Source organism: Trichoplusia ni, chromosome 13 (assembly GCF_003590095.1).
Source record: "Trichoplusia ni isolate ovarian cell line Hi5 chromosome 13, tn1, whole genome shotgun sequence".
In the NCBI taxonomy this organism is placed as follows: domain Eukaryota; kingdom Metazoa; phylum Arthropoda; class Insecta; order Lepidoptera; family Noctuidae; genus Trichoplusia; species Trichoplusia ni.
Genome location: NC_039490.1, coordinates 9,785,831 through 9,812,581, shown reverse-complemented (window position 1 = coordinate 9,812,581; position 26,751 = coordinate 9,785,831). Strand labels below are relative to the sequence as shown.

The 26,751-nt window shown below is 37.3% G+C and overlaps 2 protein-coding genes across 14 annotated transcripts in view; one reads left to right on the top strand and one right to left on the bottom strand.

Annotated features, from left to right (window-relative positions):
• Positions 1 to 961: 961 nt before the first annotated feature.
• The window catches only part of LOC113499964 (mucin-17-like), a 63,383-nt gene continuing 37,593 nt past the window's right edge, over positions 962 to 26,751 (top strand). For 9 of the 13 annotated variants that reach the window (XM_026880591.1, XM_026880589.1, XM_026880590.1 and 6 more), the window contains exon 1: positions 4,926 to 5,013. The gene's annotated coding sequence lies outside the window, so the exon portion shown is untranslated. Of the gene's footprint in view, positions 1,012 to 4,924; positions 5,014 to 26,751 lie in introns of those variants that run through there. The other 4 variants (XM_026880587.1, XM_026880582.1, XM_026880579.1 and 1 more) reach the window with 3 other exon arrangements.
• Positions 11,424 to 12,377, bottom strand: LOC113499967. The gene is made up of 3 exons (XM_026880593.1): positions 11,998 to 12,377; positions 11,711 to 11,905; positions 11,424 to 11,637 (listed from the first exon to the last, which is right to left on the bottom strand). Exons 1-3 carry the CDS (start codon positions 12,220 to 12,222, stop codon positions 11,563 to 11,565), a joined length of 495 nt encoding a protein of 164 aa, XP_026736394.1. The 5' UTR covers positions 12,223 to 12,377; the 3' UTR covers positions 11,424 to 11,562.

The following is a 26,751-nucleotide window of genomic DNA, read 5'->3' as shown; positions in this document are numbered from 1 at the left end:
CGGGGAAAATTATTCTTCTTCGAGGGCTTTCGTTGCATGCGCTGCGATATCGGTTTATGATACCATAAAATAATATGTATGAAAGAATTATTAGGAAGGCTAAAGAAAATAATATCCACCATCACACCATGATTAATAGGGGCTGAGCAGTAAAGTAAAATCTTAGAAATACGAAAAAAGTTTCGACTTTTAAAAACTTAACTTCTAAAAAAATTCCTAACTTCTTCTAATCCCGCAGACGAAGTCAACAGGCAACAGCTAGTCTGATATACACATAAACGATTTAAGTAGTTTTCATTAAAATTTAAAAACAAACGAATCTGGCTCTAAGGAATTCATCCTTATTTTGATAGTAAGTATTTAGAGACTGATTACGCTTAACCTAACCTAACCTGTGTCCTTAACCATGAGCTGACGTGACGGTGTCACGAGTCGAACTAGCCGGGCACCCCCGATAATTACAGTTATCTGTAACTATCTGTAGTGACATCACAGGTAGACACTATTTATTTGTATCTTCCTATTGATAAGCGTACCTAAGGCTGAAATATTTAAGCGGTAAAAAATCAAGTTCGATAATTCGTTTGATTATTAATAGCAATAAAATGTATGATTTCACATCCGATTGAAAAGTGCCATTCAAAAAAATGGCGTGACTTACATTAAAAATAAATTATCAGTAATTTAATACTGTAATAAAAGGATTAATAATAATCAATTCTGTTTTATTTCATAAACAAAAGTCGCTTAAAGACAGACGTTTCGTAGAAATGAAGAAATAAAAATGATTGCAGACTGTGGTGATTAGTGAAATGGTGATTATCCTCATACAATAACGGGGATTATCTGTTAAAAAACATGAAAGAAAAATAGGATATTGTGAAATATATTTTGTCATTGTGAATTGTTTTAGCATTTATTTTTATTGGATTTTACTGTAATATTTTAGTGATAATTTATGATAACAAGTGACTGCAACTATTGGGGATTTTACGCGCATGCAGTAGAAAGGTAGGTCTTCGTTGATTTTTAATGATTCATTAGTATTATGGTATATTCAAATAGAGCTTGGAAAAGTAAGTGACATTTATGAACACGGTTATATCTGACTAGCTGTTATGGTGGTTTAGGTTATGGTGATAGAATGAAGGAATGTCTACAATCAGATTAATAATTTAGTTTAAAAAAATAAGCTTCCAAAATTTTATCGTTTTTGTAACAAATTTCTTTGGTGCTCTTAGATTCTTCTTCTAGTCATATGGTACGTGGCGTCACCCCATAATTGTCCTCATTAAATGGGCTATCTAGCACAAAAATATCTTACAAATCGTACCAGTAGTTCCCGAGATTAGCGCATTCAAAACAAGAAAAAACTTTATCTTTATAACATTAATATTGATTCGTGTATAATCCTATCACTTTTGTGTAAACTTTCGGCGCTATATCATGCATCTCTGTTTAACACTAGTAATTAGGAAGAGACAAAAATCAATCAAAGGATTTATGGATTATCTTTAGCGGAATAATAAATACGATTTTTACTATTTTTATCAAGTTCATGAATTTAGGTAGATAACTGTATTATCATAGAGGTATTTCTTAAATGAGATGAGTAGAAGAGTGTTCTAAACTTTCGTAAAATAAATATAGTATGTGTGTGTATGTTTGTAACTGCTTTACGTCCAAACGGGTGGACCAATATCGATGAAATTTGGTATAGAGGTAGCTGATACCTTGGGTTATCACATACGTCTTGATCCGACTGCGTTACAGTAGGGTAATAGTTTAGCAGCTATACCCAACGACCGGGCGATGAACGACGGGGACGAAACCGAGCAACAGCTAGTATCGTTATATAGGTCTAGACTTATAAGCAAGTAACATTTCCTCGGCTGACAAATCTAATTATTTGACCTGACAAGTTAAAGTCTAAGAAGAGGACTGATATTTTCCATTCCATTACGACGTAAGCCTAAGTCTTTGAGGGTAACCACCACGTTTCAAAGTAGGTAATATCACAATATTATTATTGCAGGGGGCAAAGAGATGCCACTCTACGCCGTTTTTTTAAGCCTTCACTCTTCCACAAACATTTTTATTACTTTAAGAAGGGTTGATCCTTAGGTTTGCTAATAACATTATTGGTTTTCCAGTATTGATGTTGTCTGAACTATTTTTTCAACAACAAAAACATAACGGACTCCTAATAAAAACCACTTAGCCAAATTTGATGCTTACGGGACCAAAGATACTACGATAAAAGGAAAAAGCAGCATCCATTCCTAGGTTTTTAGGCACCAAATATCTATATCTATACTCTATACTAATATATAAACTGAAGAGTTTGTTTGTTTGTTTGTTTGAAGGCGCTAATCTCAGGAACTACTGGTTCAAGTTGAAAAAATATTTTTGTGTTCAATAGACCGTTCATCGAGGAAGGCTTTAGGCTATAAACCATCACGCTGCGACTAATAGGAGCGAAGATACAATGGAAAATGTGAAAAAAATAGGGCAGGTATAAATCATAACTTATATCTTCTACCCACGGGGACGAAGTCGCGGGCAACAGCTAGTTAACAATAAAATGTTCATTAAACATTTTCGAAATAAGAAACTTGGTTACGAAAAAGGAAATTCTTTATAGCTGGACGATTCGACCAGGTAGTACAGGCCGTTAATTTCCCGTTTTGGTAATTTAATATAAACATGCAATATGTTAGTTTAAAAGTATATGTATTGTAAATAATTATATACATAAATACACCGGTCGTGTGTTTGTCATAGAACTCCTAAACAGTTGGATTTATTTTATTCAAGGTTTGGCTTTGGGTGGCTCACTGGATAGTTTACTTAAATTCTAAAATCAGTTTGGCAATGAAGGTTTGCCTGATCATAGAATATTACAATTCTTAATATCTGATCAGAAAATAATAATAATAACCCACTGGTGAGCTCATCTTTAGCGGAATAGCAAAGAAGGAATATTATATTTTGGTGCGCTTTCATTTAAGTACATTTGCAGACATTCGGTTATTCCTCCCCACTTTCACCCCCACCAACAACTTTTGAAAAGCTCTTACGATTTTTATCAAACATGCCTAAGAACACTGGCACATAATTCATCTTTAGTTAAAACACATACTCAATTCAAATAGCTCCATGCTTTCGGGAGCTATGATGCTACGGACACACACGTCAAACTTAATATCCCTCTATTTGCGTCGGGATTCAATAAGATCTAACTTAGTTTCTTGCCGGATATCTCCATGGGAATAACATATTGGAACCGTGAACCTAGAGTCACTAGATCTGCAATTTTAGCGTTTCTCGAGCGCAGGTTTGAAACATACGGGAACTAAAAACATTTTGATTCAGGTCATTCGCCCCACAGCGAGTTAAGTATGCCATACAATTACATATTTATAGTTCACAAGAAATGTTATTTTTTTGCTATTTACGTTAATTCCTTTGTTATCCATTTGTGACGAATATTAACACCTGGATAAACAGTAATCTATTATTTTATTTATCCATAGGCTGTTTGCGTTTTCAATTTTATATTTTTTTCGAAATTAAGACATCAGACTGTACATATTTCATGATCCGTGATAGCTAGCCAGTTGCAATTTTTACAGATGGTGTGTTTCTATTGACGCTAAATAAAAATTAACGAGGCTGAGAAATTATTGGCACGGTTATAAATTTGATAGGTAACCAATGATTTTTTATCTTTGTCTATCTTTGGCGTATTTGTTGGGAACCTCGTGGGTAAACTGCACAAGTTGATCGATCATAAGATAAGCCACTTTTGATACGATCGGTTTTTGGATGGGGTGAATATGTACGTCATAATATAACGCGTTCCTCCGTGTTTCAGAAGGCATGTAAAATTTTTGGTTCCGGCTGTTATTCACACATCTTTGACAGTCATTATAGATTGTCAGAAGCTAAAAAGTCTCCCAACCAGTCTAGCTAAAGGCTCAAATAGGACTAAGAAAGCAGAGCAAATTTTGAGGTGTTAATCAGAATTATTTGCATTAATCAATTTAATATCCAGCGGAAACCAATTCGCTGTGTTGGCTCGTGATAACTTACAGGATGTTTTTATAAAGGATATATTTCTGTTGCCGAGACTACAAATACTAAAATAATGAACAAGGATCAGCAACTGTTGTTACGGTCTTAACCTAATAGCTTTTCCAAAGCCTGTTTGTACAGAACCCTCAGAGTCGCGACTCAAACTCGTATTTCACCGACTTTTATATCCTCTGCTCATCCTCGCGTAAATTAACCCCATCAACTCCAACTTTCCGAAGCCAACAACCAGTCTTACTAAGGGGTATCGTGTTGCCCAGGTAACTGGGTTGAGGAGGTCAGATAGGCAGTCGCTCCTTGTAAATCACTGGTACTTAGCTGCATTCGGTTAGACTGGAAGCCGTCCCCAATATAGTTGATAAAAGCTAGACACGGTTAGCTAAAACTCACACACGGTTATCTTAACCCAAGCTAAGCAAAGCTTGTGTTATGGTTACCAGATAACTGATAAACTTACTTATATATTTCTAAATACATACATGTTATAGATAAATTAATTACACCCAGACATCACAAATGATCATGCTCATCACACAACATTTGTCCTGGGCGGGAATCGAACCCACGACCTCCGGTATAGCAGTCAGGGTCAGTAACCACGAGACCAACAGGCCCGTCAGGACGATGATGCTTAACCCGCAATTTCTTATTTCGTCGAGTAAAATTGCCAATATATTTGCAAAATTAAATTCCGAGAAAAACATCCTACTGTAAGCGATAAATAAAACAACAGTTATCATTGAAATGTAGATTACCGATTAACTTATAACACATGTATCAGTCACTATCAGATTCGACTGATTAGTCTCTGCAAACGTGCTAATCAATAATTATTAATTAAATAATGTTTATTATAAAATAATAACTCGTTAAAAACGCTAACATAGTGTTGTGCAGTGATTTTTAGTTTAGAAAACGGTGAGTGCTTTTTTTTTCAATTTGACGTATAAATTCAAGATGGCGTGGTTTTTTTTTTGCATATTTATGGCCAATAGTGGGATTATATGATGTAATAATGAAGCTGTTTATGTCAATTTTGAGTGTTTTTTATGTATAGTTGATACACAAATACCATAATTTTGGTATTTTAAAAGGACTTTTTACAATTCAATAATTTTCTAAAGAGGTTAATAGGCAAAGTTTGTGACATGGCTAAGGCGCAATTTCAGGTTCACCGATAGAAAACTACGATATTTGTGAGTAAATTAGTCTAAATATTAACCGGAAAATACCACTCAACAACCTGGGAACTGGTAAATAAGTAGTATAGGTACATCAAATACGGAAAGATTTTGGTAATGCAAAATAATATTTACGCCTAATTATGATAACAACGATCCATCATATTAAATTGCATATTAACATTATTTATTAAAACTTATCTTAAGCAAAGATTTGAACAAAATCGTATTAAGTGGCAAAGATTTTTTTGTACGGCGATAATATTAGTTCATACTTATATTTTTATTGCGCATAAAAAATACCTTCATCTAATCATCCTTCATTTAAAATCACATAGAAAATTTCTTATACTTCTTTAGTAATCACCACCCACTGCAATTTGAATACCGGTGATTAAAAAATAAGAATTAATCACCACTTTGCAAAAAATGTGTTAAAGCTTAATAGCATTGACCCTTAAATTAATGAGTATTATGAAGAGGGCACTGATTAAATGGCGCCTTTCTTCAAGGTCAAGCCGTGCGTATCGCGGTCACGTTTGCGATTGGTCAATGTTCTTAATCACGTTTTCAGCCCAAAAAAAATGCTTTTGATTGATAAAAAGCAAGCGATCATGCAGAATATTCTTAAAACATTGAAAATACGTTAAATATGTCGATGTGATAGCAAACTAAATACTTGTTGAACGTCAATTTGAACAGGTTTATCGAAAAAATTCTGTCGTCTTCGCACTACTTATATACTACATGTGCCAGACAGAGATAGACATACTCATCTATTGCTAAGATAGTATATATTTAAAGCATCTATAGGGTAAGAACGAACACCCACTTCTGAAATACCGCTGTAAGTCCATCTGTTACTTCACTAGGCTGTTTTTAACTGCTGTATCTAGACAGTGGACATTTTAAGATATAATGTGTTTCTGTTGCCACTTAACAGAAAATAATGAAAGTAGAAGATGATCATCGAGGCTAAGCAAAAAAGTCAAAGTCAAATTCTTTATTTCAATAAGACCAGTATATGGCACTTTTGAACGTCAAAACATTTTATATATGAACAACTTAAAATCTAGTGTCATTCTGTCGGTCAGTTTCTTATTGAAGCTACCGGTCGTTCGGAAGATAGATTCTCATGGAGAAAAACGAGCAAGAAACTCCATGGATATGATGCAGGATTAATAGGACTGGTATCAATAAATTTATTGGTCAAAATGACCGTTGGCACAACCTCTATCTTTCACCATCATCAGCCCATATTCGTCCACTGCTGGGCATAGGCCTCCCCAATCGCACCTCTATCTTTATTTTTGTAATACACTATCTGTGAACAGTTTAAATGTCTAGCTTTCACGTTTCTTGAGACACAGCCTAGTGGCAGATGGTAAGACAGCGGTACCTCAATAATATGGTTCCGTTTCTAACCTTTTGGTGCGGCATCTTAACAATATTAATCTTTGCTTTTACAAATTCTAATAAAGGCAGTTCTTTCCTTATCTAAACATTAAAACAGAATACTTCTTTAGTGGTCCCATCCCAACTAAGTTTGTGTGTTACGCTTTGACTAGAATAATACTAAACAGATCGTTATGAAACTTTGAATTCATGTCATTTGAGAGCTTAAAAGTAATATAGGGTCGATGTACAAAGCACATATAATATAAATTACTTTTCAGCGATATTACTTACTAGCTGTTACCCGCGACTTCGTTCGTGGTTAGTTATGTTATGATTTATACCTGCCCTGTTTTTTCCACATTTTCCATTGTATCTTCGCTCCTATGAGTCACAGCGTGATGGTTTATAGCCTAAAACCTTCCTCGATGAATGACCTATTCAACACAAAAAGATTTTTTCAAATTCAACCCGTAGTTCTTGACATTAGCGCGTTCAAACAAACTCTTCAGTTTTATATATTAGTATAGAAGTATAGATATTTTGATTATTCACGTGACTAAACCTTGGTATTTTGAATGGCTGATAAATTAATTTAATCAAATCTGATAATCTTTGGTAGGTATGGGTTGGTTAATCGAAAGTTAAGTCCCAATTACACACATTCCTATTTAGTTCTAACAATGTTTAAATAATGATAGCTTCCACGATCCAAGTACTACTGTCTTTTCTTATTTATGTGCACCCAGCAAAAACTGCACTACTACATAAAAGTGTGATATGTATGGCACCCGCAATATATAATAAAATTCCAGAATATATTAAAGAAATCTATCAAAACTAAGCTGTTTAAAAAGGAACTTAAAAAGTTCCTGATCGATAAATGTTTTTATAGTGTTAGAGATTTTTTTAATGTAGTACATAAGTATAGTAAGTAGTTATAGAATAATATTTTTAAAATATGTACGTTCAATTAATACCGTTCTAATTTGTTATTTTATTTAAAAAAAAGTTATGTTTGTTAAATTTTTGTATGCTAAACTGTGGCAAAACATGTCTGGACTTAAGGGTTATGTTGTCATTCCCAATTTTTTTCCATCCACATTTACATTTCTATGTTATGTTACACATGTTTATACAAATAAATATATCTTTATCTTTGTAAAAAATAATTATCACTTGGTAACGGTGAAGGAAACCAGCACAACTGAGATTGCAACAAAGGTTTGTTAATTACATTATAACAGCTGAGGACAATGTATATCCAGTAGTAGAGAATTAACATCTTGTTTTCAAAACGACTGGCACTCGTATTTTAATCCTTATGACGCAGATATATTTGAGGAGCGCGTGGCTAAGCTATAACTGCATAAGTTGATCGATCACAAGTTAAACTACGCTTGATGCGGTCGGTCCGTAGATGGGTGGCCATCTTTATCATAACGAGTTCCTCTGTGTTTAAAGGCACGTTAAAGTTAGTCAGAAACTAGAAAGTCTGACAACCAGTCTAACTAAGGGGTACCGTGTTGACCAATTAGGGTTAAGGAGATCGGATAGGCAGTCGCTCCTTGCAAAACAAAGTTAGTTGAATCCGGTTAGACTGGAAGCCGACCCCAACATAGTTGGGAAAAGGCTAGGATGATGATGATGACACAGATACATTCACAAAAATTCAAGTCACATGCACAAAGATATCCAGACTCAGGATAAGCATTCGTGGATCAGACAAACGCCTCTCCTACACGTGGATCGAACTCGCGACATGTCGTGCAGAGTGAGTTCTGCGTGGTGACCTCAACCACTCGGCTATCCGTGCAGATCAAATCAGCAGTTATAATTTTTGTAAAAAATGCGATCTTTATTAATTACATACCGGTCTATGTGACTATACAATTAATTTATCTACTTATCATGTAAATAAGGTAATTATCAATGCTTATCACTGCCAAATAGATGATTTATTATCAAAACTTATGTGTTTTCTGGGAATATTTTGTATACAACATGTCATTTAATAGTTTTTGCTGAAAAATGGTACCTAGCGGCAGCTATGAAATGGGCCTATATTGGGAAAAGTACAACGTAAATCCAAATTTTTGCCAAGTTTTTTAACACTCACTTTTCTTATTTGTATCTTTGTCGTCCCGGTTACATTTTTTACATTTTTTAGATCTATGAATTATTATTATAGAAGTGGTGTAGGTACCTGATGAAGTTACTAAATATACAGAGAGGGAGTGTCTATCATTAGGTATATTATCTGTAAAATGTGATCATGAAGAAAACCCTCTCTCTGGCTCGTGACAGCTGGACAGACTGAAAAGACAATTACACAGTCTGAAAGCGGGCTGTGTGGCTATTTTATTAATAGAAGTGTATTAGGTGTCGGTGTATGAAGGATTGCAACGCATTGCCATACATCGACACAAAAACGCGGATGACGTAGCACGGCGGTTCAGGTTTAGTCAGTAAGAGCCTGACAAATCCCGTTCTCTCCCCCGAGGGAGGTCTCCGCACGAGGATTCCGCCGCCTTTCCAAACAAAAAGGGTATATTTACATTTAGATACTAGCTGAAAAGCTACGAAGGTTTGCTCACGCGTATTTATCTGGATAACCCGGAGAATAGTTGCATGGATTTCTATGCATAAAGAGCAAGTTCGACCCTAACGTAGGCAAAGTACCTACCCACCAATATGAATTTACTAGGTAGGTACTTTCTTGACAATAGAGATGAACATTTTTTTTTCAGTGTCCCTCTTCTATTTTCGTTCATAATTATGGACACGTATTTTTTCTTTTGGCCATCAAACATAAATTGATGGTGAATAAATATTACGAGCGACGTCACAATAAGGTATAAATTTTACGATATCGTTGTACAACCCCATCACACCACTGACAAACGGTGAGGAAACCTTCATTATAAATATTGTTATCCGAAATCGACCCGCTGTGAGGTTGCGTGGTAATCAATGCTTTTCCGTGTTGCTAGGCAGCAGTGGGATGTATAAAGGCTGGTATTATTACATACTAGCTGTTGCCCGCGACTTCGTCCGCTTGGTTAGAAGATATAAGTTATGATTTACACCTGCCCTGTTTTTTTTTAACTTTTTCCATTTTATCTTCGCTCCTATTGGTCGCAGCGTGATGGTTTATAACCTAAAGCCTTCCTCGATGAATGGTCTATTCAACACGAAATAATTTTTCAATTTGGACTAGTAGTTCCTGAGATTAGCGCGTTCAAACAAACAAACTCTTCAGCTTTATATATTAGTATAGATAGATTATACTTTGTTAACATTGAATTTATCACATTTCTAATACCGACCATTGAATATCAAAGAAAATACCATATTACCTATTTAGACCTATTTCTTCTAAAACTGGCCATGAAATGAAAAAGGCTAGATTTCGATCAATATGACAACCTTTGAAATCCTGATGACAAGCGATGATAATATTGTTACGCATAATATATTGATAAGGTTCACAATAAAATCGATTGTAATCAAAATTATAGGTTAATCGAGATATCTCTGTTTAAAATCTAGATTATTTTTATACAGAGTGCTATTATTTTCGCATCTTTTTTCTTGTGTCTTCGTATATATCTGTGGCACCATATACGTCTGTGGCACCGCCGCGCGCCGCACTGAAACGGTTGAATCGATTTGGATGCAGCTTTCTCCTCTTTGGTTCTTTTAATTTTTAATTTTAATGTAATCTGAACTTCAAAAAGTGCTACTTAGCCTAATATGAATAAATGACTTCTGATTTTGGTTTGATTTGATTTACACCAGAGGGCCTAGCCAACATGCATGCCTTTCGTATAGAATAGATTTCTACAAACGTTAACGCCACGGCGTTTGAAACGATAGAATAGAATAAGTAGCTAGCCAAATTACATTGGCGAAGACGATCGCTTATTCTATAATCAATGTAGAAAAAACTTAATTTTTTGTCTATGGTCAGCGTTTTCAAAAACGTCAAATGAACGTCAGGCAGGTTCGTGACGTTAGTTCGTAATAAAATTGTTAGTAAGCGGGTGAAACTTATTTGAATGTATAAGAATATTGCAGTTTGAGTTTTGTACGGAGTAAAAAAGTATGCTACAAGTTCATTTTACTATTATAATGTGAAAGTGAAGAATATGTTTACGAAAAATATGCTATAATTGGAGTTGTGGAAAAAAAAAATACATTTTTAAACTGAATTAATTTTATTAATAATTGTTTAAAGTGAAAAAACGTAAAGAATGTTTTTTTTCTGAATTTGAGCGATTAAAAATTTATAAAATTATACATGATACAATATATTATGCTATAGTAACATAGAGATATATTATAGTAATTAGATGTAGCTTGATAATAAGTGTGACGTCACCGGTCACACTCGCTCGGATTTGTTCGGGAGTTGTCAGCGCGTCTTTGGTAGTGGATAAAAGTTATTTTTTTCATTTTGATACAACTTTTCAAATATTGCGAAAAAAAATGTTTTTCCATAAAACTTATACCTACCTACATGATTGTTCCAATTTTCAAAGAGAAAAAAAGATTCAAATACTCAATTATTACAATTCAATACAGTTTAAGAAAAGTTTATATATTCTACCATTTTTTTTTTCTTGTTTATTATTGTTTAACAAGCTGTTATATTAGTTTATTCATAATATTTACAATTTTACAGAGTAAAATATTTACAAGTTAAAAAACAAAAAATAAAAAAATAATTAAATTTATTAAATCAAAGCATCAAAAAATTCATCGGCATCGCTGCCGGCTGGGAGTGTGCCCAAAAGGCTGGCAGCATTGCCACGTTGAATGGCATTCGAACATTTGAACATTTAAGGAATGATGTCCCTTCCTATTATAAAAAAGATGTTCTTCCTGATTAGGTTTTACTATAGCAATATGAGTGCAATCTATGCACCCAATTACTCCAGGCAAGCCAAACCTTCTTTGAAACCTGAAAGAACAAAAATATTTTCTTATCATAAGAATAGGAACACTTAAATGAGTGAAAACATTTTGTTCCATACTTTCTCTTGTTTAATTAAACCTCTTTCTTGCTGAGTTCTCGGAAATACTATCCATCTCGCCATGATAGCAGGGTGGTTTAACGCATCAACGACTTGTCTGATGCATCGGCTAGCTGTTCGTTGGGCAACATGCTGGGTAACACCAAAAGTCCTTTGATAGGAGCCTGTCGCCAAAAAGGTAAGAGCGCACAACACCTACAAAGACACAACCGTTATATTTGAATAAATTAGGTTCATACCGGCTAAGTTTGTAAGTCTATTCATTGCAAAATTTCTTTATGAATTACCTTAACTGTTAGAGAAATTTCCTGAGAACCCCTCAAGGAAGTTTTTACTCGTAGTTCTTGACAAAGAGACCGAAACGTAGATTTATTTAATCTGAAGTGTTGCACAAATATACTATCCGGTATAACTTCGATCGTGCCGACGCACTGATGATTAAAGTCTCTTTCCTGCTTTTTAAGCCATCTTTCTTCGTTTTGAGCGCACCACAACATATTGAGAGAATGCATTATTCAAATGAAACTGAATAATAAAAAATGATACAAAATAAAGCAAAACAGGTAACAGAATCCTCACAGCTGATTGAAGAATGACGCCATTTTCTTTTGTTAACACTAGCTAAGTACAAAGTACAAACGTTTCGTATAGTTTCTTTCTACAAAAGTTTACGCCTCAGCGTTTGAAACTGTAGAATAGAATAAGTAGCTAGCCATCTTAACACGACGAAGAGAATCGCTTATTCTATAGTAACTGTAGAAAAAACATACGCTTTTGTCTATGGTGAGCGTTCTCAAGAACGTCAAAAGAACGTCAGATTGACAGATTCGTATTTGAATAAGATTTCATTATGACTTCCGGTTTGTGTTTGTTGATTAACACATGTGGAGTTTCTTCTCATAAGCTTTTGGGCAGTAGAAGTTCGTTTTTCCGATTGTTTTTTGGTTGCATTTTATTTATCTGTGTGTGTCCTTTGTGTTTTGTGTTTGTGAGCGTCAAATTTTCCGGTAAGTACACAGTGCTACCTTGTTTTATGCGGCAGCCGCCGCGCGATCATGGACGCTGACGACCGGCCTCCGGGCCGTCCGCCAGACCCCAATGATCCCCCAGTGCATGGATCCAACCCCCAAACCGACCCCAATCCGCAATCAAAAGATTTATTTGAATACACTCCGGTGGTAACAGCTCCTTTGGCGTCTTTCGAAGCTATGGAGACTCAAACTTCCCTACCGAAGCGCAAACGACCAATTGAGGACAAGGAAAAGGACGTGTGTAACGATGACACAATAACACCTTCATCAAAACGAGACAGAATTTCCGCTCCGTCCTTAATAGCTAGGTCCAAATACACTGACACTGACGTTGCCCCGTTTATTGTATTTGTTTCGTACGCAGACGTGGACCCTAAGGCGGGTTCGACCATGCATCCAGTGAGATTTGGTCAGTTACTGTTGAGGAATAAGGTCAAAAACATCACAGAGGATGGAATTAAAAAGATTGGTAGAAACCGTATCTCGGTAGAGTTTAAAGCCCCCAGGGACGCCAATGTTTTCATGGAAAGCTCTTTCTTAAAAGAAAAAGGCTACTCAACATTAATCCCTACCTTTAATATCACGCGTATGGGTGTTGTAAAGGGTGTCCCAGCAGACTGGTCTGACTTGGAATGCTCCGATAATTTAAGATCCCCTTCAGGCTGTGGTCAGATTTTAAAAATTAGGCGATTGAATAGAAAAGTTACAAATGATGGTAAATCGGAATGGCTGCCCACTTCTTCAGTGGTCTTAACGTTTGACGGTAGGGTTCTTCCTGAACGTGTTTTTTGCTGTCATAACTCCCTTCTGGTAGAGCTATACAATTATCCCACCATTCAATGCTTTGGATGTTGTAGGTTTGGGCACACCAAGACCCAATGTAGGTCTAAGCCACGGTGCTTCCGCTGTGGTGGAGATCACTTTGGGGAGGGGTGTACGTCAGAGGAGCCAATTTGCTTATTTTGCGAAGGGCCCCATCTGGCCACCAGCCGGCAGTGTCCAGAGTACCATAGGCAGAGGAACATTAAAACCTGCATGTCTGAAAAGAATCTGTCCTACTCTGAGGCAGCAAAGTTATTCCCCCCAGTCCGTAAGTCCTTTGCTGATGTTGTGGCATCAGCGCCCTCTGCTCCACACACCCTCATCCCATCCCAAGTAGCTCGTCCTTCCCACTCTCGCCAACCTACCTCCACATCATACAGGAAGACTGTATTCCTTCCGCCAAAATCCCATGCCCCTCTTTCCCCAGGTTACGATCGACAGGCTCATCAAAACATCCTGAACAGTTTTACCATTCCCCAACCCGCGAACGGATGTGGGCTCCCTACCAACCCTACATCTACCGAAAATGTTTCGGCTATTGAGCAGATAGTGATGTTGCTCACAACTATTCTTTCTTCCTATCCCTTACCAGACCACGTTGCCAAAAACATTGTTAACCTACTATCCCCCCGTCACATTCCATCTCCTCCAGTGGAACGCCAGGAGTGTCCTCCCGAAAAAACATGAGGTCACTCACCTAATCAACTTGCACCAACCAGCAATCTTTGCAATTGCAGAGACGTGGCTAACCCCACGCCTCCATTTTAATATCCCCAGGTATAGCGTGCTCCGGGATGACCGTCCTGACGGTTATGGCGGAGCCGCTATACTTGTTAATAATTCCCTCTCCTTCTCCCCTCTTCCACTTCCCCCCCATGGCGATGAAGTTAGTGTTGTAGGTGTAAACCTACTCGGCATTAATTTTATTTCTATATATATCCCCTCCCCAAATCCCGTATGCTTCCAATATATAAAAAATATCTGTGCTGTCCAAACCCCAACCATAATTCTGGGTGATTTTAACTGTCACCACCTCCTATGGGGATCCGACTACTGTGATGGCCCGGGGTTGGACCTTGTTGATTTAATCGACGAGGTCGGGCTCTGTGTCGTCAACGGCGGTTTGGAAACCCGTCTCCCCAGACCCGGCCAAAGTAGAAGTTGTGTGGACCTCACTGTCTGCTCGACCAGTCTGACGGGCCAATTGGATTGGCAACGCCTTAACCACACCCATGGTAGTGATCACTATCCCATCCGCACCACCCTTATTAATAGATCACTACCCAGTAGAGACAATCCTCCCCTCCTAAAATACAAGCTTCCGGGCGCCAACTGGGACTTGTATTCCCAATACCTTGATTCCCTAGTCCTCTCTATGCCGGAAGTTTCTCCAGACAATCTCGATACCTGCATAGAGCGATTTTCTGGTGCTGTCTCGTTGGCCGCTGAACATAGTATCCCGCTTAAGAACTCGGCTTCCGGGAAGCTTTCATCCCCGCCTTGGTGGGACCGCGAGTGTTCTGCCATGGTCAAAGCCCGGAGGGAAGCCGAGTCCAGATACGTCGGGTCTATGTCAGTGACCAACCTGATGGAGTATAATCGGATCCTTGCTAGATCCAGGCGTCTCTTCAAAAGGAAGAAATATGAGGGTTGGAAAAATTTCTGTGCTTCCTTGTCTCCTTCATCCCCAGCCTCAGTCATTTGGAAAAAGTTTAAGGGATACAGCCGAGGCTGTTCATCCCAAAGTCCTTCTTCAATTCCACTTGACCTTGCGAACTCCTTCCTCTGTAAACTAGCCCCTCCTTATGTTCCTCTTAATGAGGAATGTCCTTCTCCCCTTGTTTCATCCCCCTCCTCCAACGACCCCTTGGACCTGCCATTTTCTCTACGTGAGTTGGAGTCAGTGCTCAACCACGTCCATGACTCGGCCCCTGGGATTGATGGCTTCCCCTATTCCTTTTACAAGAGGTCTGGAGATCGTTGTCGCCAGTACCTCCTATCCCTAATAAACTCCTGCTTCACTCTGTCCCATATCCCAGAAAGCTGGAAAACCCAGCTTATCATCCCGATCCTGAAGCCAGGAAAAACTCCCGACAGCGTTAGTCATTACCGTCCGATTGCTCTCTCACCCGTCATTGGCAAAATCTTGGAGCACCTCATCAAAAATCGGCTAGAGTGGTTTGTGGAGAGCCGCAATCTTCTAGCCGAGTCTCAATTTGGATTCCGAAAGGCAGTCAGCACCATGGATAACATTGGCGTTCTTGTCACGGATACGCGGATCGCATTTTCCAAAAACGAGTCCGTTTTGGCGGTCTTCCTTGACATTTCAGCTGCATATGACAATGTTCTTCTTTCCGTGCTCTGTAGTAAATTACGACAGCTGAGTATCCCGGCTAAGATGCGACAATGCATTTGTAACTTGTTCTTGGAACGTTATGTCAAGCTCCACATTCCCGGTGTAGATTCAGAATCTAGAACCCTTTGGAGAGGTCTCCCTCAAGGTTCGGTCCTTAGTCCTCTTCTATACAATATTTATACTTCTGACCTCCATAGATCCCTCAATAGTGACTGCCGAATCCTGCAGTATGCGGACGACCTTTGTCTTTATCTACCGAAAGCGTCGATAGAACAGGCTTCGGTGTCCATGCAGGTATCTCTCGACTCCTTAAACCACTGGCTTATTTCTCACGGTCTCACTTTGTCTGCCTCTAAAAGCTCAGTGGTTATCTTTACTCGGAAAAGAGTTATCCCGGATGTTCACCTTGAAATTGAAGGCTCCCCTATTAACTTAGAGGATCGCGTGAAATTCCTGGGTGTCATCCTGGATTCTAAATTATCTGGTGCCTCCCATGTTGGCTATGTCGTTAACAAATGTGAGAAGAAGCTTAATTTGTTGCGTGCTCTTGCAGGCGTTTGGTGGGGCGCTCATCCGTTCACATTAAAACTCATTTACAATGCCACAATAAGGAGCCTGTTGGACTATGCTAGTTTTTGGCTGGAACCGTGCAGCAAAGTTGCACTGGCCAAGCTAGACATCGTCCAGTCCAGGGCCCTCCGCATTGTATTGGGTTGTATGAGGTCTACACCGATTAACGCGTTGCAGGTTGAGAGTGGCGACCCTCCTCTTCTCCTACGCAGGCAATACCTTGCTGACAAATTTGTTTACAAGATATTCTTTAATTCCAACCACAAGATATTGCCGCGACTGTCCATTTTGGATAATTTGTTTAGACAGTGCCCATATTGGAGGCATAAAGTCCCCCCATTAGTCTTAAACTCCTTTCGGAAAATTCGTATGGTTGGAGAGTGTGCCCCAATTCGCCAGTGTAGTAAATTACCTGTTTTTGCCTCCCCATACAACGTCATACATTTTGTCCCGAATTTCATCCCCTACATTGGTCTCAGTAAAGAAACCATCCAAGCGAACGTTTGCTTCTCCCAGTTCGCTAATAATAAGTGGCCGGAACATTTTTGGTTCTTTACAGACGCTGCAAAATTTAGCCCAGATGGCAAAACCGGTGTTGCCGTCTATATTTCAAAGTATCAAACATTTCTCCAATTCCAATGCCCTCCAGAGACGTCTGTGTTCACTGGAGAGTGTATTGGCATCCTAGAGGCATGCTCATATATCTCTTCCCACAGTAATATCACAAAGGCAGTTATTTTCTCTGACTCCAGAAGTGCCCTGGAAGCTATTACCAAAAATTCTTTAAAGGATAAACTTCGTAGTCCAGTCATCATTCAAATTAAAATTATTTTGCATCTTCTCTCCAGTAAGGATATAGAGGTGATACTTGTATGGATACCAGGCCACATGGGCATCGCAGGAAATGAGTGTGCGGATACAGCTGCTAAAGCAGCTGTCTCCAGCAGCTTAGCCGACAAGTCGCATTATCGAGTCGAAACCTATGACTTGATCCATAAGGCCAAAGTAGACCTCTTCAAAACCTGGCAGTCTTACTGGGCCGAGTCCAGTAAGACCAAGGGTGGAGCTTTCGCAGCAATACAACCCTCTATCCCCTCCAAACCTTGGTTCTATAAATTCAAAAAGGTCCCAAAGTGGGTTACGTCAGTAATATGCCGTATCCGCATTGGTCATTGCTGTACTCCAATCTTCCTTCACAAAATTCGAGTCCGTGACAACCCCCTTTGCGAGTGTGGTCTAGAGGAGGGCTCCCTAGATCACATTTTCCTCAACTGCCCCCGTAACAACGGCTTTAATATGGATCAAGTCATAAGTAATTTACAAATTCAGCACCCAGTTAATGTCCGTCATCTCCTTTCCTTTTTTCCTAATCCCCAAATTATATGTGCATTTATTAAATTTATAATAATTAACAAAATAAGGTTGTAAGTATGTTATATGTAGTGTATATGTGTGTACATAATCTATATAATAAGTATTATTATTCACTAACACCTATATTTGTGTTGTTCCAGGTAGCCAACAAAATATTGAAGGAAACGGTTTTAGTTAATGCCTTTTAGATACCCATGTGCAATCACTACACGACGCTGGCAGAAATTGTTGTAAAGAACAGCAGATTGCCATAAAACAAAAAAAAAAAAAAAAAAAAAAAGATTTCATTATTGTATTTTCAAAAATTTAATTAATATCTTTCATTGATATAAAGTATTTTTTTAATTACTTTCTTTAAATTAAACAATTTCAGTTCTTTATAGTCAATGACTGATTTTTGGAATGGGAAATCTATTAGTGTGTCTCTTATGTTTACTTTCATTTGTTGTTGTTATTTTGTTATAGTTTTTAGATTTTAGATATAGCCTCATATATTTATTCACCAGTAAAGGAAGATCAGCATATCTTACAAATAAAGATGTATCTTTATATGAGTGTTATCATTAAGCAATGCTTTTTTATTGTTTAAATAATACATTACTTGTATTACAAAAATCTTTTTTGTTTACCAGATCGCTACCCAATAAGACTTGTCGAAAATATAAGTTATGAGTTGTTAAAAAGATAAAGAAAGGTAACACCAATAAAATACAGTTTTTGTTATTTAGATTATTTTAATTATTTAATTAGATTAGGTAACACGTTTTTTTTAATGTCCAAAATTTAAAATAAATATTTCATAAATACAAATGTACACTTGAAGAAGTCCTTTATACTTTTTAACAATCATTTGAGCATGACTCCCCGCCTTGCAGTAATTCAGTTTGGTTGCCAACAGTAGAAGTAGATGCAGGGTCTGATGGAAAAGTGTTATTGTCATCATCATGCACTGCAAGGTCTAGTGGTAAGTGGATAGCTACTATAGCTAGTCCAGCTTTCAGTGCTACATTGTGTACCACACAACAAGCCTTGGTTGTGTTACTTGTTACATGTGGGTACACTAAATACAGTTCCTGGCTTGCACATGCCTTTGGGTATAATTTTCTTCCCTTAAACCTTGCCCAGCATGGGCACGAGGATACAGGGCATAAGCCAGGGACGTAGCGGACAGCCAGAATCAAAAGAAGTAAATTGTGTTTACTAAAAAGAAACAATATATTTTATGCATATTTATAGTGGTGATCTTTTTGTTTCCTATTGTAAAACATGCCTAATAACCACACTTGTTTATTGGTAGAAGTGATTAGAGATAATAATGAAAGAATGATGTGGTTATGAGTATATCATCATATGAGTACGGCCCAACTTTACTAAATGACCGTATGTGAGTTCTGCATGGGTTCACCAAACCTCTCATTTATATTGATTATTGTATGGTTACTATCACAAATCTGAAAATTATGAATAAGAACTAATTACTATGAATAATTAAAATTTAATGTATTCAGTTTAAATAAAGATTAGTTGCATCTGCCATTAGAATATTTTATTATTGATATCCTTTCCTATTATATGATGTTCTTCAACATTAAAAAAAAAAAAATCATCAAATAAACTATGGCACCCAGCCATAGTTTATTGATATTATAAAACCTATAATCACACACATTATGCTTATATTTAATTAAGTTTAATTAAACCTAGTATAATGTTTGAATCCTGTAGCTAAGAGCACAACACCTACAAAGACACCTCGCCTCTTTTAGTAAATCCGGAATCTCCAAAGTTAATGTCGTAACGTATCGTGTAATGTTTTAAATCCAAAGTTCAGCCAAAGGGTCTTCTTTAAACATAATTTTATCTAAAATGTTTGACAAATACAGTCTGGCATACTATATCTTGAATCGTTCGCATGCACTGACGATTAAGGTCTCTTGACCACCGCTTAAGTCACCTTTCTTCATTTTGAGCGCCCCACAATGTATAAAATGAATGCATAGTTCAATTAAAACTGAATATTACAAAACAAAACAAGACACTAAAAAACATCCGAACAGCTGATTGTATAATGACGCCATTTTCTGTCGTAAACGTTAGGGTCTCGGCGATCGTTTAGTTTTCTATCGAACGCTACGACTCCGTTTCGTAAACGCTTGTCAAAATTGTAATTTGGCTACCGTTTTGTACAGGATGTAACGATCGGAACTGTCAAACGCTTAAGTTTCTATTCTATCGTTCAAAACGCGTTGACAAGTAGCATACTTGGCTACGACTTTTCTATTCGTTTGATTTAACCACGTGACTTAGCGTTCGGATTTTGTTATCTCCATACAATTCCTAACGTTTCGTAAGCGCTTGTCAAATTGCAGGTTGGCTACCGTTTTGTGTAATTTGTATGGGATTTAGCGATCGGATCTGTCAAACTCTTAAGTTTCTATTCTATCGTTTCGAACGATTTGATAAGTAGTATTGTTGGCTACGACTTTTCTATTCTATTGATTTGACCACGTGACTTAGCGTTCATCTCCATACAATTAGTAACGTTTCTCTTGGCGTTTGCGATCGCTACGGGTCTGTTGGCTAGGCCCTCAGGGGTCTCAGGGTGTGTATGATGGATTGCAACGCATTGCCATACACCGACACAAAAACGTGGATGACGTAGCACGGCGGTTCAGGCTTAGTCAGTAAGAGTCTGACACTCCTCATTTCCTCCCCCGAGGGAGTGAATGTCCATGAGGATTCCCCGCCTTACCAAAAAAAAGTGGTCTTAGGGGCCCAAGAGTGCGGACTATCTCACGATATTTTCGAATGTTTTTTCAAACTTACGAACATAACAGAATAGAAAATTCTCTATTGCAGCACATATTACAGGATTCGACAGAGAAAGACAGTTACAAAATGCCACAAAGAGTGGTCTTACCGCTAAGAGCGATCTTCTACTGGCAACATTTGGTTGAAATTCAAACAGAACGAGCAACATTTGGGATGGTAGGCCGCGGTACACATCACTTGCTAAACCTATGTATGACACCAGCCTATCTGATAAAAGGGTGTGTCAAATCAGACAAGAGGCCGAATCTGGCAGTTGAAACTCGACTGACACCAGGTTGACTCAGGCTGACGTTATGAATCATAAAAAAGAAGTTTTATTCAAAGCTTTGTACCTCATCATTACCTAGGCCTTTCCAAGGTTAAGAAGAACGTCTTGTTTGCTTAAGAAAATAACTAATAACGTGATGTTATATACGCAGACTAGCAACAAATTAAAAACGAGCCCACGGGAACATTAAATCAGGATAAAAACTATTTTACGTCTTAATCCCTGTAATTAACCAAGTTTCGTCTAAATCCGTTCAGTGGTTTATATGTGAAAGAGTAACAAACATGCATACAAACTTTCGCGTTTGTAATTAGTAGGATATGTAAAACTTTTAATTACCTATTTATTACTAATATAATCCATTTGAAAAAACCCGCTGAATAATGCGTCGTTTGAAACAAAAGTTCCATTCAAATATTCTAAGAAAAAAAGATTATATTTATATAGATCGCTGATTAGATTGCAACTGTATTTGATTTTAACAATAATTTTAATTACTGGATACAGTCGTGGCCAGTCATAATAAAACTGCTATCTCCTGCTCCTCCGTGGTCGAGTGGCGTACGCACCGGTTTCAAGGTGCCGCTAGCTCTGAGGTCCCGGGTTCGATCCCCGGTCGGGTCGATGTAAAAATTCACATTTCTACATTGTCTCGGGTCTGGGTGTTTGTGGTACCTTCGTTGTATCTGAATTCCATAACACAAGTGCTTTAGCAACTTACTTTGGGTTCAGAACAATGTAAGTGATGTTGTCCGCATTTATTTATTTATTTATTTATTAATATAACACTAACTAATAAAATTTAATAAATATAGTGGAAAAAAGATGAAAACGCGAGTCAGTTTAGGGTGCAATCCAACTATTCTTGATGTGCACAACTGTGCTTCCAGTCTAACCGGATGCAGCGAAGTATCAGTGTTTTATAAGGCCACTGCTTATCTGACCTTCTCAACCCAGTTACCTGGACAACACTACCCCTACCCTAAAGATGAATAATTCATTTCATTTTATTACAAGATATATTTGATATTGACATCTGTAAAGCTAAAGCTTTTAAACACTCACTTTCTTATTTGTACCTTTGTCGTTCCGGTTACATTTTTGCAACTCAATTTTGAGGCACTTCCCGATAAGCTAGCCGGCTGAAATTTTCAGTGTAGCTTCAAACCCAATGGCAATGCAATGTGCAACTATAAAACTTGATTATTTACATTTTTTAGATCTATTAATTAGTATTATAGAAGCGGTGTAGGTACCTGATGAAGTTACTAAATATACAGAATGTGACATCTGTAAATGCTGTTGTTTTCTATTTTTTACTGTGTATGTACTTGCTAATATTATTAAACGCGAAAGCTTGCAAGTATGGCTGGACGTTTGCAACTCTCACACCCAAAAACCATAGAACACATTTCGACGAAAATTGGTACACAGATTGTCTATAATCTAAACACATAGATTTCATGGATTAACACGTAGTTTTCATTCTGATTTCATGTCGTAGCGGTCGGGCCTGCAGGCAAAAGCTAGTTTTAAATTAATGGTATATGTATATGAGTGTACTCTTTAGCTAATCACTGCATAACACTCGAGTGTTATTTAGTCATATCTTCGTAAGCGGTGATACGGCCAGACTTACTGACGACTCATGTATACAGGGTGTTATGTATTGTCAATTTGAAATGTAGTACGCAATAGATGTTTATCAGCGATCATGATGTGTGATTCGGCTGTTGGCGCAGCTGCCTTGGGGAAAATAAATGATTTTGTAATTGGACAAAAAGTAAAAAATAAATTCTAGGTTATGATGGAAAATTTGCGTGGTAAAATGAAAAGTACGATTGAGATTTAAGCAGATTTATTTACGCTTGCCGCGATGACAAAGAATACTTACAGGAAATCATTACAACGAAAAAGGAAGTGTGCCGGCTGTCAGAGATGACAGTAGGTTAACAGGACTTTTTTGAATGTTTTCCTACACCGTTTTTAGCACTTGATGATGGCTTAGTGGTAAATTCCATTTTTTTAAGGTTCCATCGTTAAGGAATTCACTCGCAGGGGGTGCGCTTTGCTGGGGTTTCCCATAACTACTACTACTAATCCCATGAAATTATATTGCCATTCAAAATGTCACCCAGATCCCAGACTCAGGACAAGCATTCGTGGATCACAGAAACGCTTGCACTACGCAGAGTTGAATCACAGGATCGAATTCGCGACATCTCGCGTTAATGGACTTGGCGTGTTGACCTCAACCAATCGGTTACCCGTGCAGTCGTGCATTTATTTGTGATTTATTTATATGGATCCCTTCGTGTCACGAGTATTACTCGCACTTAACCGGTTTAATTTTAGTTTTAGTCTAATCTTCTGTAAATACGACTACTTGCAAAACATACATAGCGACTACGACCCTAAGAAATTTTACTTGTGAATTTCTATAGTTTAATTAATGTTTTATACTTTGGTGGATGGCAATTTTTCTTAGGCCTACTACAGCCATAGCTTCAAAACCACCTCTAGTCTTAATTAAGTGATTGGGAAGCAGTAGGAAAACAGCTATTTCTGTGAATAAAAATAATGAATAAATTATGTATCTTATCAAATTACAATCAGAACCACATTATAAGGGTTTTTCCTTATATATTAGAGCTAGCTTGCACAACTAACTGTTGTCCCATGCCATGGCCCAAAGACACCTAGACTAAGGATAAGCATTCGTGGATTACAAAAATGTTTGCCTTACGCGGGGATCGAACCCGCGACATGTCGCGTTCATTAGGTTTGGTGTGGTGACCTCAACTACTCGGCTATCCGTGCAATTTGCAAGCTGATATTATGTCTTTACTTAACCACTTTTTGGAACTGGATTCTTTCAATCAAGTCAGCCTATCTTACCACCGCTAGCCTCTTGAAGTTGTGACACAACAGCCGATCTTCCGTCTTCAGAAGCAATCCGAAGAAGCTACCTTTTTTAGGTCAACGGTCAATCTGGGATTATTCAGCTATATTTTATTTCTAAATAATAAATAATCAAGACGGCCTAGTTTTTTTAGAAATTCTCTATGGTTATTTATTAGTTACTTTCGTGGGGCGAATTCATACTTTACATGAATAACGTTTTACTCAGACTTATTTACAAGATCGCCCGACTAGTTTTGGACCCAACTGACTCGCGATTGACTGAAGTTCGAATAGCTCGCCAACTGCCGCATCAGCTCATGATTAAGGACTTCGGTTGGGTCCGGAACTAGTCGGGCGATCCCGATAAATAAGCGTGAGTAAACCATTTAAATAAATAATTATGAATACGAATCGTCATCGTCATAGCCGTTTCCCCAACTATGTTGGGGTCGGTTTCTAGTCCAACCGGATTCAGCTAAGAACCAGTGTTTTACAAGGAGCAACTGCCTATCTGCCCTCCTCAACCCAGTTACCTGGGCAACACCATGTCCCTTAGTTAGACTGGTTCCCAGACTTTCTAGCTTCTGACTACCTGTAACGACTGTCAAAGATGTATGAATAACAGCCGGAACCCACAATGTAACGTGCCTTCCGAAACACGAAGGAAACTTGTTATGACAAAGATATCTACGGACTAACCCCGTCAAGCGTAGCTTAACCTGTGATCGGTCTTATTCAGTTATAGCTTAGCCACGAGCTCCTCCGAGCTATGAATACGCTTCACGAAATTTATAACAATAGTATTTCGTAGCTATTTGACAGTATAATAACTGACATTATTCGTTGCAATGTTTTTATATAATTGTGATAGAAATCAATTTTGATAAGAGATATTATCAGCTCCTATGTTCGCATTTACAATTAATGTTTTTAAAATGACTTCGATAATGTATTGTGATAATGTAGATATGTTTTTGTGTAAAATTATTTGAAAAAAAAGCCGCCTAATATCGTTTTTGTATAATAATGTATTCTAATTGATTTTTGTGTCGTGCAAATTGGACTAGTGTTGGGTTATAAAAGTTAAAGTTTTTGTCGATAGTTTTACATTTGGATGTGAAATGTCGATATGAAATTTCCGCAATTTCGAAGAAAAAAAATACATAATTCATAAAAAAGGTTGTTTTTGTCCCGAAAACGTGCAGGTTTTTAGGCAGCCACGCCAGTTGTCCAACATGAAAGTCCAACCAGAACACTGGTTTGTCATGAGATACATCAAAAATATTTATAAACAAATTGAGTCCCTATATCCTTCTTTTACCGCCCGAAACACTGGTTCCAAAATGAGTAAAATACTTAGTATCAATAAAACACAGGAAATTCTTATTAAAAGATTATTTAAAGCGATGTCAATATTCCAAGGAATTGAAAACTTACTTAAATACGGACAATAATTAATTGCAACATTTTATTGATAAGTTATGAAATTGCATTAAAATGGCCACCCAGTGATATGATAAGAGCTTGATAAGGATTTAAAAGCGACTGCCTATCTGACCTCCACAACCAATTCTACTGGGTCTAAGTTATATGGAGGTCTTATTTACAACTTTAAAAGTAATTTTATTTTATTTTTGAAAGCTTAACAGTCCTATATAGTGGTAGTTGCCTGGCATAGTGAGAAAAGAAAAAAAAGAGTTAAAGTGAAAAGTCCTTGGACAGGACTTGAACCTGCGATTCTGCGGTTCTAGCTATATGTGCCAATCGCTTTAAAAACTAAGCTACTGAGGTTACTAGCAAGGCTAAGACACCCAGACTCAGAATAAGTGTTCGTAGATCACAAAAATGCTTGTCCTACGCGGGGATCGATCCCATGACACGTTACAAATTTGGCACGGTGACCTCAACCACTCGGCTATCATTGCAGTCAGATAAAAACATATTTTTGAAGGTCATTCAAAAATATCGCAACTTCACATAACATTACAGCTTATAACAAGTCTAGACAAGTCTAGAAATTATCAAATAACGTCACTACAATCTCAACAAGTCAACGACATCACTAAAACAAAGACTTCAGGACATCACTATTTAAAAAAAAAACATAGATTAACAAATTCTTCCCAGAATTAATATCAATATAAAAAGATAAAAATCAATTGAAAGATAGTGACAAATTAATTTTCGTATTTTCCTTTATCGTTCACAATCAAATGTTTTAATTTAATTGGATTAGATGATCAAAATCAAGTGTTTTTTTAACAATTATTTTCAATTATTCAAATATTTTTTCTTTATAAAAGATTTTATCGGTTTTTACCCTTCAATAATAGCCTTGTTCACCATTCAGTGTTAAATTCAATGTTATTTAAATTCTTAATAATTTCATCTTTAACTTAATTTACACCCTAAACTTAATGTTTACATTTTTAAAAGTAGATGCAAACTAAAAAAAAAATTACATAATTTACAAAGCGTCAAAAAAGACATCTTCATCCCTGCCAAAGTCGGGAACCGTGCCCAGAAGGCTGGCTGCATTGCCACGTTGTATGGCAATGCTAATTCTTTGGGCAAAATACAGACCAGCCTTCTGATCACGTGTAGAGTCGACCAAACGCTTTGCGACTTCTTTATAAAGAACTCTTGCACCTAGTCCCCATGTCCCGAACGTTTTAACCCAAACAGGTAAAAATATAATTACCAACATGGGTATTATCTTCTTCTAATATATAAAATTCCCGTGTCACGATGTTAGTTACCGTACTCCTCCGAAACGGCTTAACCGATTTTCACCAAATTTTATATGCGTATTCAGTAGGTCTGAAAATCGGCCACTATCTATTTTTCATAACCCTTGTGATAAGGGTTGTCCACCCTTAACATT

Coding starts and splice junctions, on each gene's coding strand:
- LOC113499967 (XM_026880593.1), bottom strand. CDS start 12,222: ATGCATTCTCTCAATATGTTGTGGTGCGCTCAAAACGAAGAAAGATGG. Junction 11,906..11,997: donor AAATTTCTCTAACAGTTAAG/GTAATTCATAAA, acceptor GTGTCTTTGTAG/GTGTTGTGCGCTCTTACCTT. Junction 11,638..11,710: donor GTTTAATTAAACAAGAGAAA/GTATGGAACAAA, acceptor TTGTTCTTTCAG/GTTTCAAAGAAGGTTTGGCT.